Genomic DNA, 13,516 nt, shown 5'->3' on the forward strand with positions numbered 1-13,516 from the left:
TTTGAGATATCAAAAAAGTACTCCAGAGTGTTGTTCAGCATGGGGGTGAGTAGAAAATGATGGCTAATCATGTTTTGGGTGTACTATTCCTTTAAGGCAGAAACTCCCCTCTGACCTCACGGGTCTCGGCTCAAGAGCCATGGACTTGAACTCGGAGGAGCTGATTCTCATGATTCCTGGACGCATCACTCTTGGCTGCAAACTGCCCAAGCACAAGCTTTAGTTATTGGATGGAAAGAGTCAGCAGAAACCTGTCATCCAAACTAACCAGACCCCTCCGGCCCTTGGCTGTGCATAGAAATCCTGGCCATGAGGGTTATGAGTCTATAAGTCTTTCTAAAACTGTTGCTGAAAATCAATGGTAAATGGAGCAGGAGCAATTTAACAGCATGATGTTGAAGGGATTGTAAAAACATGAGTGATCCTATCATGTATTTCACCAAACAAAAAAAGAAAAAGAAAATAAAGCTACCAAAGTCCATTTAAATATACGTTTGCAAGACTCGCTTTAACTCTAATGCCAGTTTTTATTGAGGTTGGAGGTATTTAAGGTTATTCAATCAACATTGAATATCTTTAATATTGTCTATGTGAACTCCAAACCCTACCAACTGTTACTGCCATTCTTATATGTTTTCATAGGAGACTACTTCAACCCTCTTACCTTCAACCCTTTTACAGAAAACTGCAAACGTTGCAGCGCTACCAATTTGCACTAAGAAGCAAAAAGGAATTTTAACATTTGCTTATTGTGAATCTTGTAAGAGATGATGTAAAACATTGGTGCATCCAAGATCCCCTGTAGACTATCCATTATGCCACTCAGGTTAGCCAAGAACAAAACTGAGGCTGCAATTTGCACAAGCCCACTAAAATTGCACAACAACAACTACTGTAGAAAAAGGCTGCCTTATATTATGAGTCTGAGTTTCGCCTGAAAAAGCACGGATCCATCCCTCCCTGTATTGATGGGTTGAGCTGGTGGGGCAATAGTATGTAGAGTATTTTCTCTGTACTCTAATAAGTCATTAGGACCACAATGCACAATCTCTTGATTGGCAAATTCAGCAGAATTCATCTTCTTGCAATTGTACTCCATTAAGGTCCACAGTCATCAGATCACAGCTAACAGGCTACCTTTGCTGAGTTAGACAAGTTCCATTAAAATGCCTAACTCTTAGTTTGGAATGCATTCAGGCATATTAAAGCTAAGTTGCTTTTGAAGGCTGTTTTCTTCTTTGGAGAAAAGGCTTTTAAATCCAAACACACCCTCGAATAAAACTGCTAACACTTAATCCCAAGCAAAACTGGTAACCCAAGCCTTTGTGTTTAATTGGTAAAAAAATAAAAGGCATTAAATAGTTTGAAAGATGAGGAAAAACTGGTAGAAAGAAGCTATTAAATTAGGTAGCATTCAAGTTTCAGAAAATGTGTTAAAAAGCTAGATTTTGCACATGTGCTTAAAGAAGAAGGGTAAGTCTAACTAATCAATCTATACTCAACAACTAGATACTGTCTAAAGTTAAGTCATCAAAATATTCTGTTATAATTTATAAAACTACCTATTACTTTTCATTCTTGTGCTAAACTGCTGCCTTATAGCTGTTTGACTTCAATCAAATTGACTTGGTTGAAAAATCCTAAAGCTTTAGTAGCTGTAAACACACTGGGTGGGTGAAAGTGTATTTGTGGTTTTTCATTTTAGTACAAACATCTATGGTAGCCAGCTTTAATATTTGCAATAAAAATACATTCCAATCACTAATTAGAGCGATAAAACAAATGTGGCATCAATGAAACCTTTGTTGAACGAGTTTGAATACACACACCAGAGTTTTCCACTGTTTAACACCCATTATGGATAGGAGAGGCACATTGATGAAAGTCATGTGAATTTAATAACAAAGAATGTTGTTTGCATTTGCACTGTTCTTAATGAAGACAGTGGAGTCAGCTTTTTCTTCCTGAAAAAAAAAACTAAATTTTTATGGTGTTAAATCTTTTAAAGGTTTTCTAACTTTTGTAGGTAAAATAAGTTAAAGAGAAAATTTAAAAGATAAAGCAAAGTGGTAAAAGAACCCTGATGGCAGAGCAGAGTCGATTACAGTAAGAGGTTTTATTCTTCTTTATACGTGTGGATAACCAGAAATACCAAGGACTTCATCCAGAAAAAAATAGGTCAATGTAAATTAGTTTTTTTCCACCGTGACACTGCAGGAATATACATGGAATACTGCAGGAAACAGCAAGTTGGTGATGTTACTTTTCTGCCCTTATAATTAAAGATGGTCAAGCAGAGACCTCCTTAACATGATCACAACCAATGTGCTACATTTCCACTTTATACTGCCTCCTCCACAGCTGCTCACTTAAAACTTAAACTCAGGTCAGGCTTAATTCAAAGAAACTTTGTGGATACAAGATTTACTGATGGTATTCCAGCATTTTCAGAACACTGAAAACATATGAAACATATCTTAACATGTTTTTAATTCACAAGCTAGCATCAACACTGCAACACAGCAATCTAAAGGTAAAAGAGTATCACTTCAAAGTGGAGGGCACATTTGGGCACCCTGAGCAAACTCTTGAAGCAATTTAGGACATATAATCAAGTCATGATAAGTTTTATTTTTCATTATCTTTTTAAAAAACAACGTTCATATTCAACATTATTCTGCCTTTCCACAGATGCAATGTGGAAAACCTGTTATGTTGCCTCAACAAAACAAGAACTCATATAGAAATCAGAATAAAATTCCTCGATGATGCATGGTTTCTCTCTTCCTACAGATCAAAAACATGTATGTTAAATTATTTGACTGCTTTACAATGTGTGTGAGTGTGATGTACAGCAGAAAACCTCTTTGTTGCCTAATTAGTCACTTGCAACCTGTCCAGAGTGTACCCTGCCTCGGGTCTATTGACTGCCTATTGATGGTTGGACATACAGTAAGTACTACCATGCAAGGCTTAGAAGTTATGGATGGATGAGTTAAAAATCTCATTAGGGAGTTTTTGAAGAACTGTTTGTATATTACTCAAAATGTAGCATCAATGGTGGCTTTCAATAACCAAACCAAAAAACAAGCAACGAGTAACATTTTGACTTTGATCTTGAATTAAGGTGACCGATATAAAGCTTGTAAAACATATCTGATAGGTAAACTGTGCTACAGGCAGTGTAAGATTCATGGGCACATCAGTGGTTTTGGACTCAATTTCCAATCTCAAACATCAACCTCGTGAGTTGACCCCCAGGCCTCTGGATATTAAAGCCAATCTGAGGCCTTATTTTCAGATCAGATATCTTTACTTAATCAGAATTCTACATATTTGATGCATAAATATGTGAAGATAATACTGTTTATTTTTTTTTCTTCAAAGAAAACTGGATTTGTTTCAGACAAGTTTGCTCCTAACGATCCTTGGAGCCCCTACACTGCTGTGGTTACAATTCTTGCCCACTGCCTGAATGTGCTTAAACGGCCGATGTAATCAACATCTGGTAACACAGTCCCATTTTATGGCCATTACCTCTGAGTGCCACACGGCCAGGCAGCATGAAGACGGCTTTGTTGGGAGCTCTCCAGAGACACAGGAAGCCTGGGAGAGGAAATGGGAATTGGAGCTCAGAGAGTTTGATAAGGACCTCAAGGCTGCACGCTTCAAATCTTTTAGAAAGGAGGCGTTGATCTGAGTCTGGGACTGTATAAACATCATGCTGATTCCAAAGCAAAGTTTCACATCAACAAGCATTTTGTTGAGACTTGGTCGCCTCAAAAAATACTGTGGATTTTCCCATTGGCAGCATGAGCTCATGCCCTGCACTCTTAGATGTAAGAGTTTATTAGATGATTGGTAATATTTAAATTACTTGTTATTATCTAAGAATCCTGACTTATCCAAATTGGAAAGTATACTTAACATTATATCTATATTTGTCTTGTTCTAGTTTGTTTTTTTTGGTAGAAAATCAATGCAATTATAAGTATCAAAAGACATACGTCCCATTATATCTACTGCAAAGTGAAATTTGTGGTGAGAACCATGCATATCTTCTAACACAATATTAATGAAAGTGTTTTTTTAATGTTTTCTGAGGTTAAACTCTCAAGTTATTTGAGACTAGGCAACACATACAGTGTGCTGATCTGAGCAGCCGCATTCTGGCAGCAGCTGGTTAAATGCTTTCTAAGTGTTTGTGCAGCTCCTTGCCCTCTTAACTTTAAGCTCCCAGACACACAGCCAAGCAATAGACTGGGAGTAAACAGCCAAAGGTGAGGCAGAATGTTCACGCTCGACTATGTTGTGGTAACAAACGAAGCTGTAGTGGCAGATAGAGACATTGGTCACATAAACACAACTTTATAGGACATCTAATAAAAGATTAAAGAGTTCTCACCAACCTCTGTGGGTGGGAAGCCTGAATAACTGCTCTACTTGTATACGTAAAGCTTTATAAACCAAACAACTAGATCTGAGATTCATTGTGATGCCTAATTAACATTGCAAATCTCATTAACCTAAACACTGCTGAGTTGGAAAGGAAAGGGGGGGCAGATCAAACTTTAAACAGAATAATTTAAGGAAACCTTAATATAACTTATGTCAAACAATTCAAAATATAAATCCAAGAAGGAATAATTTTAGCATATCTTAGGCCAACTGTGGGAATTTTCTGTCATTTCCTCTGAAGTCAAACAGATTCCAAATATGGTCATTTATTCCTAGAATGGGGTTAAACTATGGGATTACTCTGAACAGTTTTGCAAACGCAGGATGAATTTCCAAAAGTTTTATAATCCAAGAGTTTCTTTTCACTAATTTCTCTGTTTAAGCTAATTGACAGCAGCACAGCACAACTTTACTATCTAATGTTCTTTATTTTCAAATGACTATTAACATATGCTAAATATTAATGCTTTACATTGTTTGCACTGTGATGTACCATCGATGTCATGTGCAAAAAAAATTCACATTTCACAAAATGTCATATGTATTTGTTCATGCTGAATGTTTCCTAGGTGTCCACAGTGTTACTTGAATTAATTATGCTCAAGAGTGCATATATACGTTTGAGTTCTATACTTCCACGTTATTTTCAATTAACTCTCATGTGATTTAAACCATTGGTACACAATTTAGCTTCTCCTTTTAAAGAAATTTTTTTGTCTTTTTTTAAACTGTAATTTTCCAATCACTGCTTGTCTTTGCAGACTTAAAATCAGTGGTTTTATGTTCAGACTCAAACTTCCCCCTTTTTAACCATGTTCTCGTGTCCTCTACAGTCCAAAGCAATGCGTGAGCGATGGCTTCTCCAGGGAATGGGAGCAGAGGAAGAGGCGGCACGACGGAAACAGCTGGAACACGATGAAGAAAAAGGGAAGAAGCTGGAAGACATGATACAAAGGTACCATGCTGCTGCTGTTTGGATTTGGATTTCATCTTCAAGTTTAGTCTGGCAGGATAGCTTGTTCAAATATTACACTTGATCAGACGCTAGTAGAGCACTACAGTGTGTTGTAATCAGACTGTAAGTTAATCTGATTCTGAACAGATGTTTGTCCCGGTAAATTAAAGCTGTCACATCTGTCGCTCTGTTTTCTGTCTGGTACAAAAAGCTGTGACTTATTTAGGATTTCCACTACACAGATTTTATAATCTAATGGATTTCCCTCTGTGTCTTTTCTAATTTCCTATCGATCAATCTAGTTGTTTATAAATGAGAAAAACAAATTAGGTCTTCTATGAAAGACTTAACTTGTGCTGCAGAATGCATCATATGTGAAGCTCATTATCAAAATTTGAAATCGAAAATGTAGAATTTAGATTTCAAGGAAGAGAGAACCTGAAAAGCAGGGTGTAACTTTTCAAAGGAAGCAGGAAGGATACCGAATGGATTAAAGAATAAAAAGAAGGGAAAGAATGATGTGATCCTGCAAAAACTTCCATTGTTTGTATCTTTAGGAGGAGCTTCCTGATTTCCACTTTCTGCAAGACAGTCCTTTATTCCCTGGTGAAGTGCAGGGCATGAGCTTATGCTATGAATAAAGTGGCATCCAGCATGATTCTAGGTTTGAGATTGAGGGTGATCTTCTCTGTGCCTTCTCAGAAATACGCAGGCATATTTAAAGGCACAGAGTCTGTGGAGTTAGAATATAATTTATGAAATTAACTGTTTGGGTTTTATTTATAATTTTTAGTCTTTGTTACGGTTGTTTCATTAAGGTTAGCTTACCTAAACAATTAATGGATTCAAATCCTCTGTATAGTTCAACCTTTAAAAAGTGCTCCTGCCCCTTTACACTTGGTGTCATCTGATTGGAGTGTTTGCTTTGTTCGATAGACAGCATTTTTGGTAAACTGTTACTGCTCTTCTAGTTTTCCTTTTAACAAATTCTCCCATGCTGTGTGTTTTGGCTGGTTAATTATTTCATATAGCTATGCCTGGGCTGTTAGTTTAGGTGGTTTTCCAGTTTTTGACAGGATTGCCTTTGTGTCATCCTCTTACCATTTTTTCTTAGATGGGTTGAACCATGCTCTGAACCATCTGTCCCACTTTAAACATTTCCACGAACGTTCTCCCGGCCTTCCTGCTGTGTTCCCTGATCTTCAAGTTACTGCTGTTTGTTACTTATGTTCTTCAAATGAACCCAGTTCTTTGCAGAACAATGTTTTCATACTGAGAAAGAAAAAACATGATGTGGGGACAAAAATTGATAGTTAGCTACTCTGTCAAGATAATTGGTTGCATTGAATTTCATTTAGGGAGATCACAATAAAATCCACTACCATTTTTTTTTTATTTCAAATCATGTAACATTTTCTTTTTCCTAGATTTTTATGTCCAAATTTTTTTTGGTCAAATATATAAATTTAAGTTGTATTAATAGAATGACAGGATGTGTATCTCTGCTTCCATCTCCTTGAACCCCAGTTGGTCTGAGTCTAGTTCTGCTGGAGGTTTTTTCCTGTGTAAAGGGAGTTTTTCCTCTCCACTGTCCCTACAAGCATGCTTAGTGAGAGGGATTGCATTCGAGTCAATAAGTCGATGCAATCAACTCGTTTTCCTTAGATAGAAAACCCTGTAAACAATTTGACTGTATGATCTGGTGAACTGTAAAGTGCCTTGAGATGACATGTGTTGTGAATTGGCACTATATAAATAAACTGAATTAAACTGAATGTAGAAAATGATCAGGGAATATAGCTACTCTTTATTGTGCTATTATACAATAGTTATAAGCTTATAATATCATGGCTAGCAATCCTAAACCTTTCCATGTACTGTAGACACTGACACGGGAGTGGATTTTCACTCCTGTCCTGTCCCACTCCCACAGAAACAAATTGTGTCCCGTCCCGATCCCGGGCCAGAGTAGAAATCTAAATCCTGTCCCGTCCCACTCCTGGTGAAATTACTCCCAATCCCATCCCGCTCCCATTCAGAATGACTCCCGCTCCTGCACCACTTCTTGTTTTGTTTTTTTGAGCGCGGGTGAAAAATCGGGTGATCGTTACTAATACTGACTCCCATCCCACGGGAATCCCGTGACCCGTGGGATTCCCGAAAAAATGTCAGTCTGTACAGTTTTGCTGGTTTAAAGAAGAAGTTTTATGAAATAAATTTTCATCTGACAGAACAAACACCCTGAGACAAAACTATATTTCTCTGTGTTTCAGAGGTTGGCCAATATAAAATGACAGTAAACTAATTCTTGATGACATCATCATGACTTTCTTGCACCTTTAAGACATGAACTTAAACTGATAGGGACTTGAATTCTTCTTCTGGGATGCAGAGATCAAAGCCGAGCCAGATGTTCTGGTTCTGTCCGCCATCACTACCACACACTCTAACTCCAACCCCTCATCTGTCACTGCAGTGCATGAAAGAGACTCTGTTAAATGCTGGGGATTATCACTTGCTTTGCAATAACATCAACATTAGACGGTGTCAGGAACACGGAGCCAATAGACGATCTGGTGTAAACAGAACAGTAGTGAATGGTCAAAGAGCCAGTATTGTGAGGCTACAGTACAGTTGTTAAGTGGATCTGTTTTCATATGAATCACTTCATTCAGCTGCTGTTGAACAGAACTGCTGTCTGACACTCTTAAACAGACATATTGCTCTTGGTGGTTTTAATTACTTACAAAACCAGTTAGGCTTTTAATAGCACTTGAGGCTCATGTTTCTGCATTTTTTTTTTCCTTTCACTGTAGCAGGACAAAGCAGTATTTTAAAACATTATTATACTTGGTAAACTTGCATGAGCAATAAAATAACAGCAATTTCAACAAAGAAGCCCAACCCCAAAAAAAGAAATAAAATAAAAAAAACTTTGCTGTTTGCGCAACAGGAATCAGTTTCAAAGCCAGTATAAGATGCCAGAATAAATCCTTGCTGTATTACTTTAAGCAGACAGCAGTGAGGTTTGACCACATCTAGATAGAGCACGCAGTTCAGGTTCCATTCTGACCCAAGATGTCAGAACTGCAATAAGTGTTGCAATAAGGAAAAGTTCAGATGTTTGACATTTCTAAAATCTGATCCAGTCAGGAAAAGCACAAAAGACTTGTGAGGAAGTCTCAAAGAGTTTCTTAAGCCAATGAAATCCAATAATTCAAACCAGCTGTTATCTGTTAAATGGACAGGCAAACAAGAAAGCATGTTGCATTTACTGCATAAACATTTTGTAAGCTCATCTTTATTTTTTTAAGGGTGTTAAGTTAATGTTAATCTTAGTATAGGGCATTGTGTGTTAACCTTTGTAATACTGGGATCATTGGAACTAGAAATGACATTATGACTGAAGTACGCAACAGCAAAGGAATAAACTGTAGTTCTTTGAAAGGACAAAAATTTAATATAATTTTAAAAGTATGCTTATTGATATGTGCATTAATTTGTGATTGTGTGAAAGCATCTTTGGATGTGGACCCAGGATGTTCCTCTGCAAGGTAGTGCTTCCAATCATGCCTCTCTGTGAACTTAAAATAGCAGTTATAATAGTAATTGAACTTTATTAATCTCACACTGAAGAAGTTTATCTCTGCATTTAACCCATCCTATTGGGGAGCAGTGGGCTACCATTGTGTGGCGCCCGGGGAGGAGTGTGGGGTTAAGGGTCTTGCTGAGGAACCTAGAGTGGAGGCTGTGGGGATCGAACCAGGCACTTTCAACCTTTTCAGAGCACAAGCTCACTGCTCTTACCCACTAGGCCAACACTAAATAGTTGAAATATTTAATGCTAGCCGAATCTCTTCTGGCGGTTCCAAGTTTTAATGGTGTTTTCTAGATAAACACAAGAGGAATTGGGGAGTAGGGAGTGTTGGCCTAGTGGTTAGAGAAGTTTGCTTCTGCTCTGAGAAGGTTGCAAGTACCCAGTTTGATCCCCACAGCCTCCACTCTGCATTCCTGAGCAGCACCCTTATCCCCACACTGCTCCACGGGTGTCACACAATAGCAGCCCAAGGGGACGGGTTAAATGCAGAGAGTGAATTTCTCCATTGTGAGATCAATAAAGTTCAATTTTGAATTAGAATAGTTCCCTTACAATTTTTTTTCAGTTCACTTTAGCAACAAAGATAAATATTTAAAGAATCAGATCAAGTGACAACATTTAGAGAAAGACCTGAGGGATCTTTTCTATGTGATAGCTATCACCCAGTTAAAAGTGAACCTTGGGTGTGAATGGATGCTGCAGAACTCTGTCATTAGTCTCATGTCATTGTGCGAAGGTGGGGCGATATTTCTGTCTAGATATTTGGACAGGAGAGGACGGAGACAGACAAGCACGTGTTTGAGTGTGAGCGTGGGGATGTGTGCCTGCGCATTGCAAGCTGACGGTGTGTCGCCTATATTTACTCACTGTGGGACACCATCCCAGAATATCCTGTAAGGCTGGGGGGAGGAATCTGGAGTCTTTCCATTGCTGAGAGGGACAGAGGTTAACTGTTAGGGTTCAGTAAATTATCTACATGAGCTGGAGTGGCAGTGAGAGTGAGATAGATGTGGTGCATAAAGGTGAGATCATATGTGGATTAATGTGATGGTAACACACACATTTCCATCCTCCTACAATAAAACTGTTTCTGAACTCTGGTCCCAGCCCAGATGTCCTGCCCGTCCTTGATGTTTATATTTCAATGCCACATGCTCTAGAGGACACTTCTGTGAGCAAAGACAGAGGAGTTACACATATATGAATGCCTTTTATTTCTGTCGAGCTTTTGAGAGTGTGCTGGTTTGTGTTTGTCTTCAGAGAGCAACTGAGCTACTTAGCAAGGAGTGAACAAACGTCCCTTCAGACACGCACTGGAATGTAGAAAAACTTAATGAAAAACATGTTGTTTTTTAAAAAAAAACCCTGCAAATATATCTGGACAACAACAGCAGCTTTATATGCTGTCAGCCTTAAACTACAAATCACATAAAGTAATGATACCGCTCTTTATACAGTACCTGGAACTTTTCTATTTTTGATAACCCAACCACTGATTTTAATGTATTTATTGGACATCCTTTAACAGGCTGACAAAAATACTTAATACTTGAAGAAGCAATATTTTTTTATTAAATCTTTATTGTGATCTGTACTCATACAACATGTTGTTTCTAATTAGCAGCTTCATTGTCAGTGCATTAGAGATTAGTTGTTCAGCTGATAAAATCTGTGTTAGAATTTGTGAAAAGTGTGAAAACAAAGTATCCTGGGTTAGAAGGGTGATCCGAAAGGTCAGAATATGGTTTTATTAGATCTTCTTTGGGCGTGGGAGTGAGTACCTAGCGATCCACTGATAAGTCTTGATAATGCATCCATAGGTCAGGATGCTCTATTTCGTTTTCATTTTATTTGAAAAGGGGTCTGGCTGTTATGTGATCCTCAGTGATGTCAATGATGGTTTCTGTGGTTTTCTTAGTTTTTAGATTGAGGTGGTTGTATGGTTGGGAGACAGGGCCATAAAATCCTATCAGGATATTTTGTGGTACTATCAATAAAATTTGATGTTAAATCTTTGAAGTCGCTCTTAGCTAAATGTATCGTTGTGAATCATGCCACAGCAATCATAGCTCAAGTATCACAAACGCTACTCTTTATAAACAAAGTTAAATGTAAAATAGGGTTCTTCAGGACACAGGTTAGACAAAGAAGTGTGATCTATATCAACATCCTAAAATAACTGCATTTAATTCTTCAAATTTGGCAAAAATTCACAATTGAACTATTTTTATAATCACAGCTAATTCTAACCTTTTTTTTTTCCAACTATAATTTAAACAATTAAACTAGAAATGTATCACAATACCCATAAATATTTGGTAAATGCAAATCCCTAGATGGTGGAAACTGCTGCAAGCCCTGCCATCAATATTGATGGCAGGGCTTGCCCATTTGCGAGTGTTAATGGTGTACAAGACTGGGCCCAAAGCACATCCCTGAAGGACACCAGCAGAGATTGATGGAGGATGTTGTTGTGTTCGTACGATGCACTGATTTTTTTACAAATGCAAAACTGAAATGTTAATTTGTTTGTACTCACCTCCCTTTATTCTGTCACCCTGTTCTTAAATGAAATTCAGAGAAAGCAAACCTTTAGTAGAAAACTATTCCGTTTTCACAGATTTCAAAGCTTTAGGGAATTGTTAAAACATATAAATATAACAAAAAGCATTATAAAAACCAAGAACACATCATACAGGTCAGGGTTTCAGAGAGGTTTACAGATTACTTTTCAATCCACTCTCCAAAACTGTAAATGGCAAAAATATCAAACCTACCAAGACATGACTATCTACCTAAAATGACAGCAAGCAGCCATGAGGCCTATTGGACCTCTGGCTGAGCTGCATAAATCCACAGCTCAAGCGGATAACTATTAGTTATGCAATTCAGAAATGTGGTCTTCATGAAAAAGTGGCATAAAAAGCATTTTTTTTTTTAAAGGAGACCATAAAAAAGACTGTTATAACCCATGCAGTGGACATACCAAACATCGGAGCTGGATGACCCAGGTGTAGGAACTCAAAAGCCTGTATAGAGATCAGTTCCCACCTTTTTCATTTCCAGTTGCATAGCACGGACTGGGGGCTAATCACCTAGCTAAGGGAACAAGATGAAGGGAAACTTGACTAGGCTTGTTTTACTGGGCTTGTTTTATCCACCTCTGCAAGTATAGGAAGAAGGTGCTTTAGTCAAATGAGACCAAACCTGACTATTTTGGCTTCCATGGCAGAGGTCTCTTCTTTTTATTTTTTTGCAGGGAGAGGGAAAGTGGTGAGAAATATGGATGTAATACTAACAAACGAAAAATAAAACTGTTAGAGGATGCAAAAGATTTTATAATGGAGCTGAAATTTACCTTACAGCAGAAAACAACCATGTATACAACCATAGCTACAATGGAGAGATTTATACCAAAGCAACTGTTAAGTTTGAGCTATTTCTCAAAGAATATTTTCAATGATGGATGAACAAAGCCCTAATGACATCCGTACAGCTGCAAAAGATGGATATTTTTGGCAGGGCACTGTACTTCCAACACTGATAGGAAGGAAAGGGAACACTGACAGAAACAGAGAAGATCTTTTTATTGTGTAAAGAAGAAGACTAACACGACAGGCCCGAATAAGAGAGTGTAGCTGCAGCACTGGTGATTTTCCAGACATCTCTATCATTACATGGCTGGGATAAGTAAACACAAAGAGGAATATTTAGCAGAGGAAGGTCGTTTCACAGGGTGGCACTGACCCATGCCTGCCCACACCAGACTGCTTTTGGATTATTGCTCGTTTTATGTAGCAGCAGACGGATCTGTGCTGTTGTCGCCATCATTGTGAGGGATCTGTGTGGTTTCCGTTCCATGCATGCATCTGCCTCTGATGGTCCAGTTATATGCCACCAGTCTATTTAAAGCAAAACCATTGCAGCAAGAAAATGCCTTTGTGCTTGTTTTTACTGACGGTGCAAGTATCAGAATTAACTGTGGCTTTGCTGTGTAATTAATACACCCTGGCCCAGTTTTCTCACACTTTCATGTGTGTTTAATGTAGTTGCATAACCACACAACATTGTTGATGTGTGTAATCAAAGTCCATCTGACTTTCCCAGCTGAATTCTGCCCCTACTTTGCAGATCAATATTGTTGCATCTTATCTTGTTGTAGCTATCAATAAATTACCAGACCCAAAGACCTTTAAGTTCTGGGATCTGGCACATGAGATCTGGGAGCAGGAACTCTGGTTACAGCAAACTTAACCTATCATAACAAGCTCAGTTAAAAGCTCTTTACTGTGTTACATAATCTTGGCAGAATATTCGGGGGGGGGCTCACAGAGGTAGCTCTAGCTTTTGCAGGTTTTGGAAGTGTGATGCATTTTGGATGCTAACACAGAGGTGCAGCTCTGCCCTCCTTGGAGATGAAACAGATGAAGTGTGCCTACTCATTTTGCTGTTGTTGCCAGCATTTCACTGTGTTTTTCTGTGTTTTATATCTCATATACACTGAC

General features: G+C 38.2%; 1 protein-coding gene across 4 annotated transcripts in view; it reads left to right on the forward strand.

The window, feature by feature from the left end:
- Nucleotides 1-13,516, forward strand: part of LOC119792390 (A-kinase anchor protein 2) — a 101,283-nt gene that overhangs the window by 27,590 nt on the left and 60,177 nt on the right. For all 4 annotated transcript variants that reach the window (XM_038299008.1, XM_038299009.1, XM_038299011.1 and 1 more), the window contains exon 4: nucleotides 5,292-5,413. In XM_038299008.1, the coding sequence (XP_038154936.1) occupies nucleotides 5,292-5,413 (122 nt within the window). The remainder of the gene's footprint in view (nucleotides 1-5,291; nucleotides 5,414-13,516) is intronic.

This window comes from Cyprinodon tularosa, unplaced genomic scaffold, assembly GCF_016077235.1.
Source record: "Cyprinodon tularosa strain WSP-4 unplaced genomic scaffold, ASM1607723v1 ctg418, whole genome shotgun sequence".
Lineage (NCBI taxonomy): Eukaryota > Metazoa > Chordata > Actinopteri > Cyprinodontiformes > Cyprinodontidae > Cyprinodon > Cyprinodon tularosa.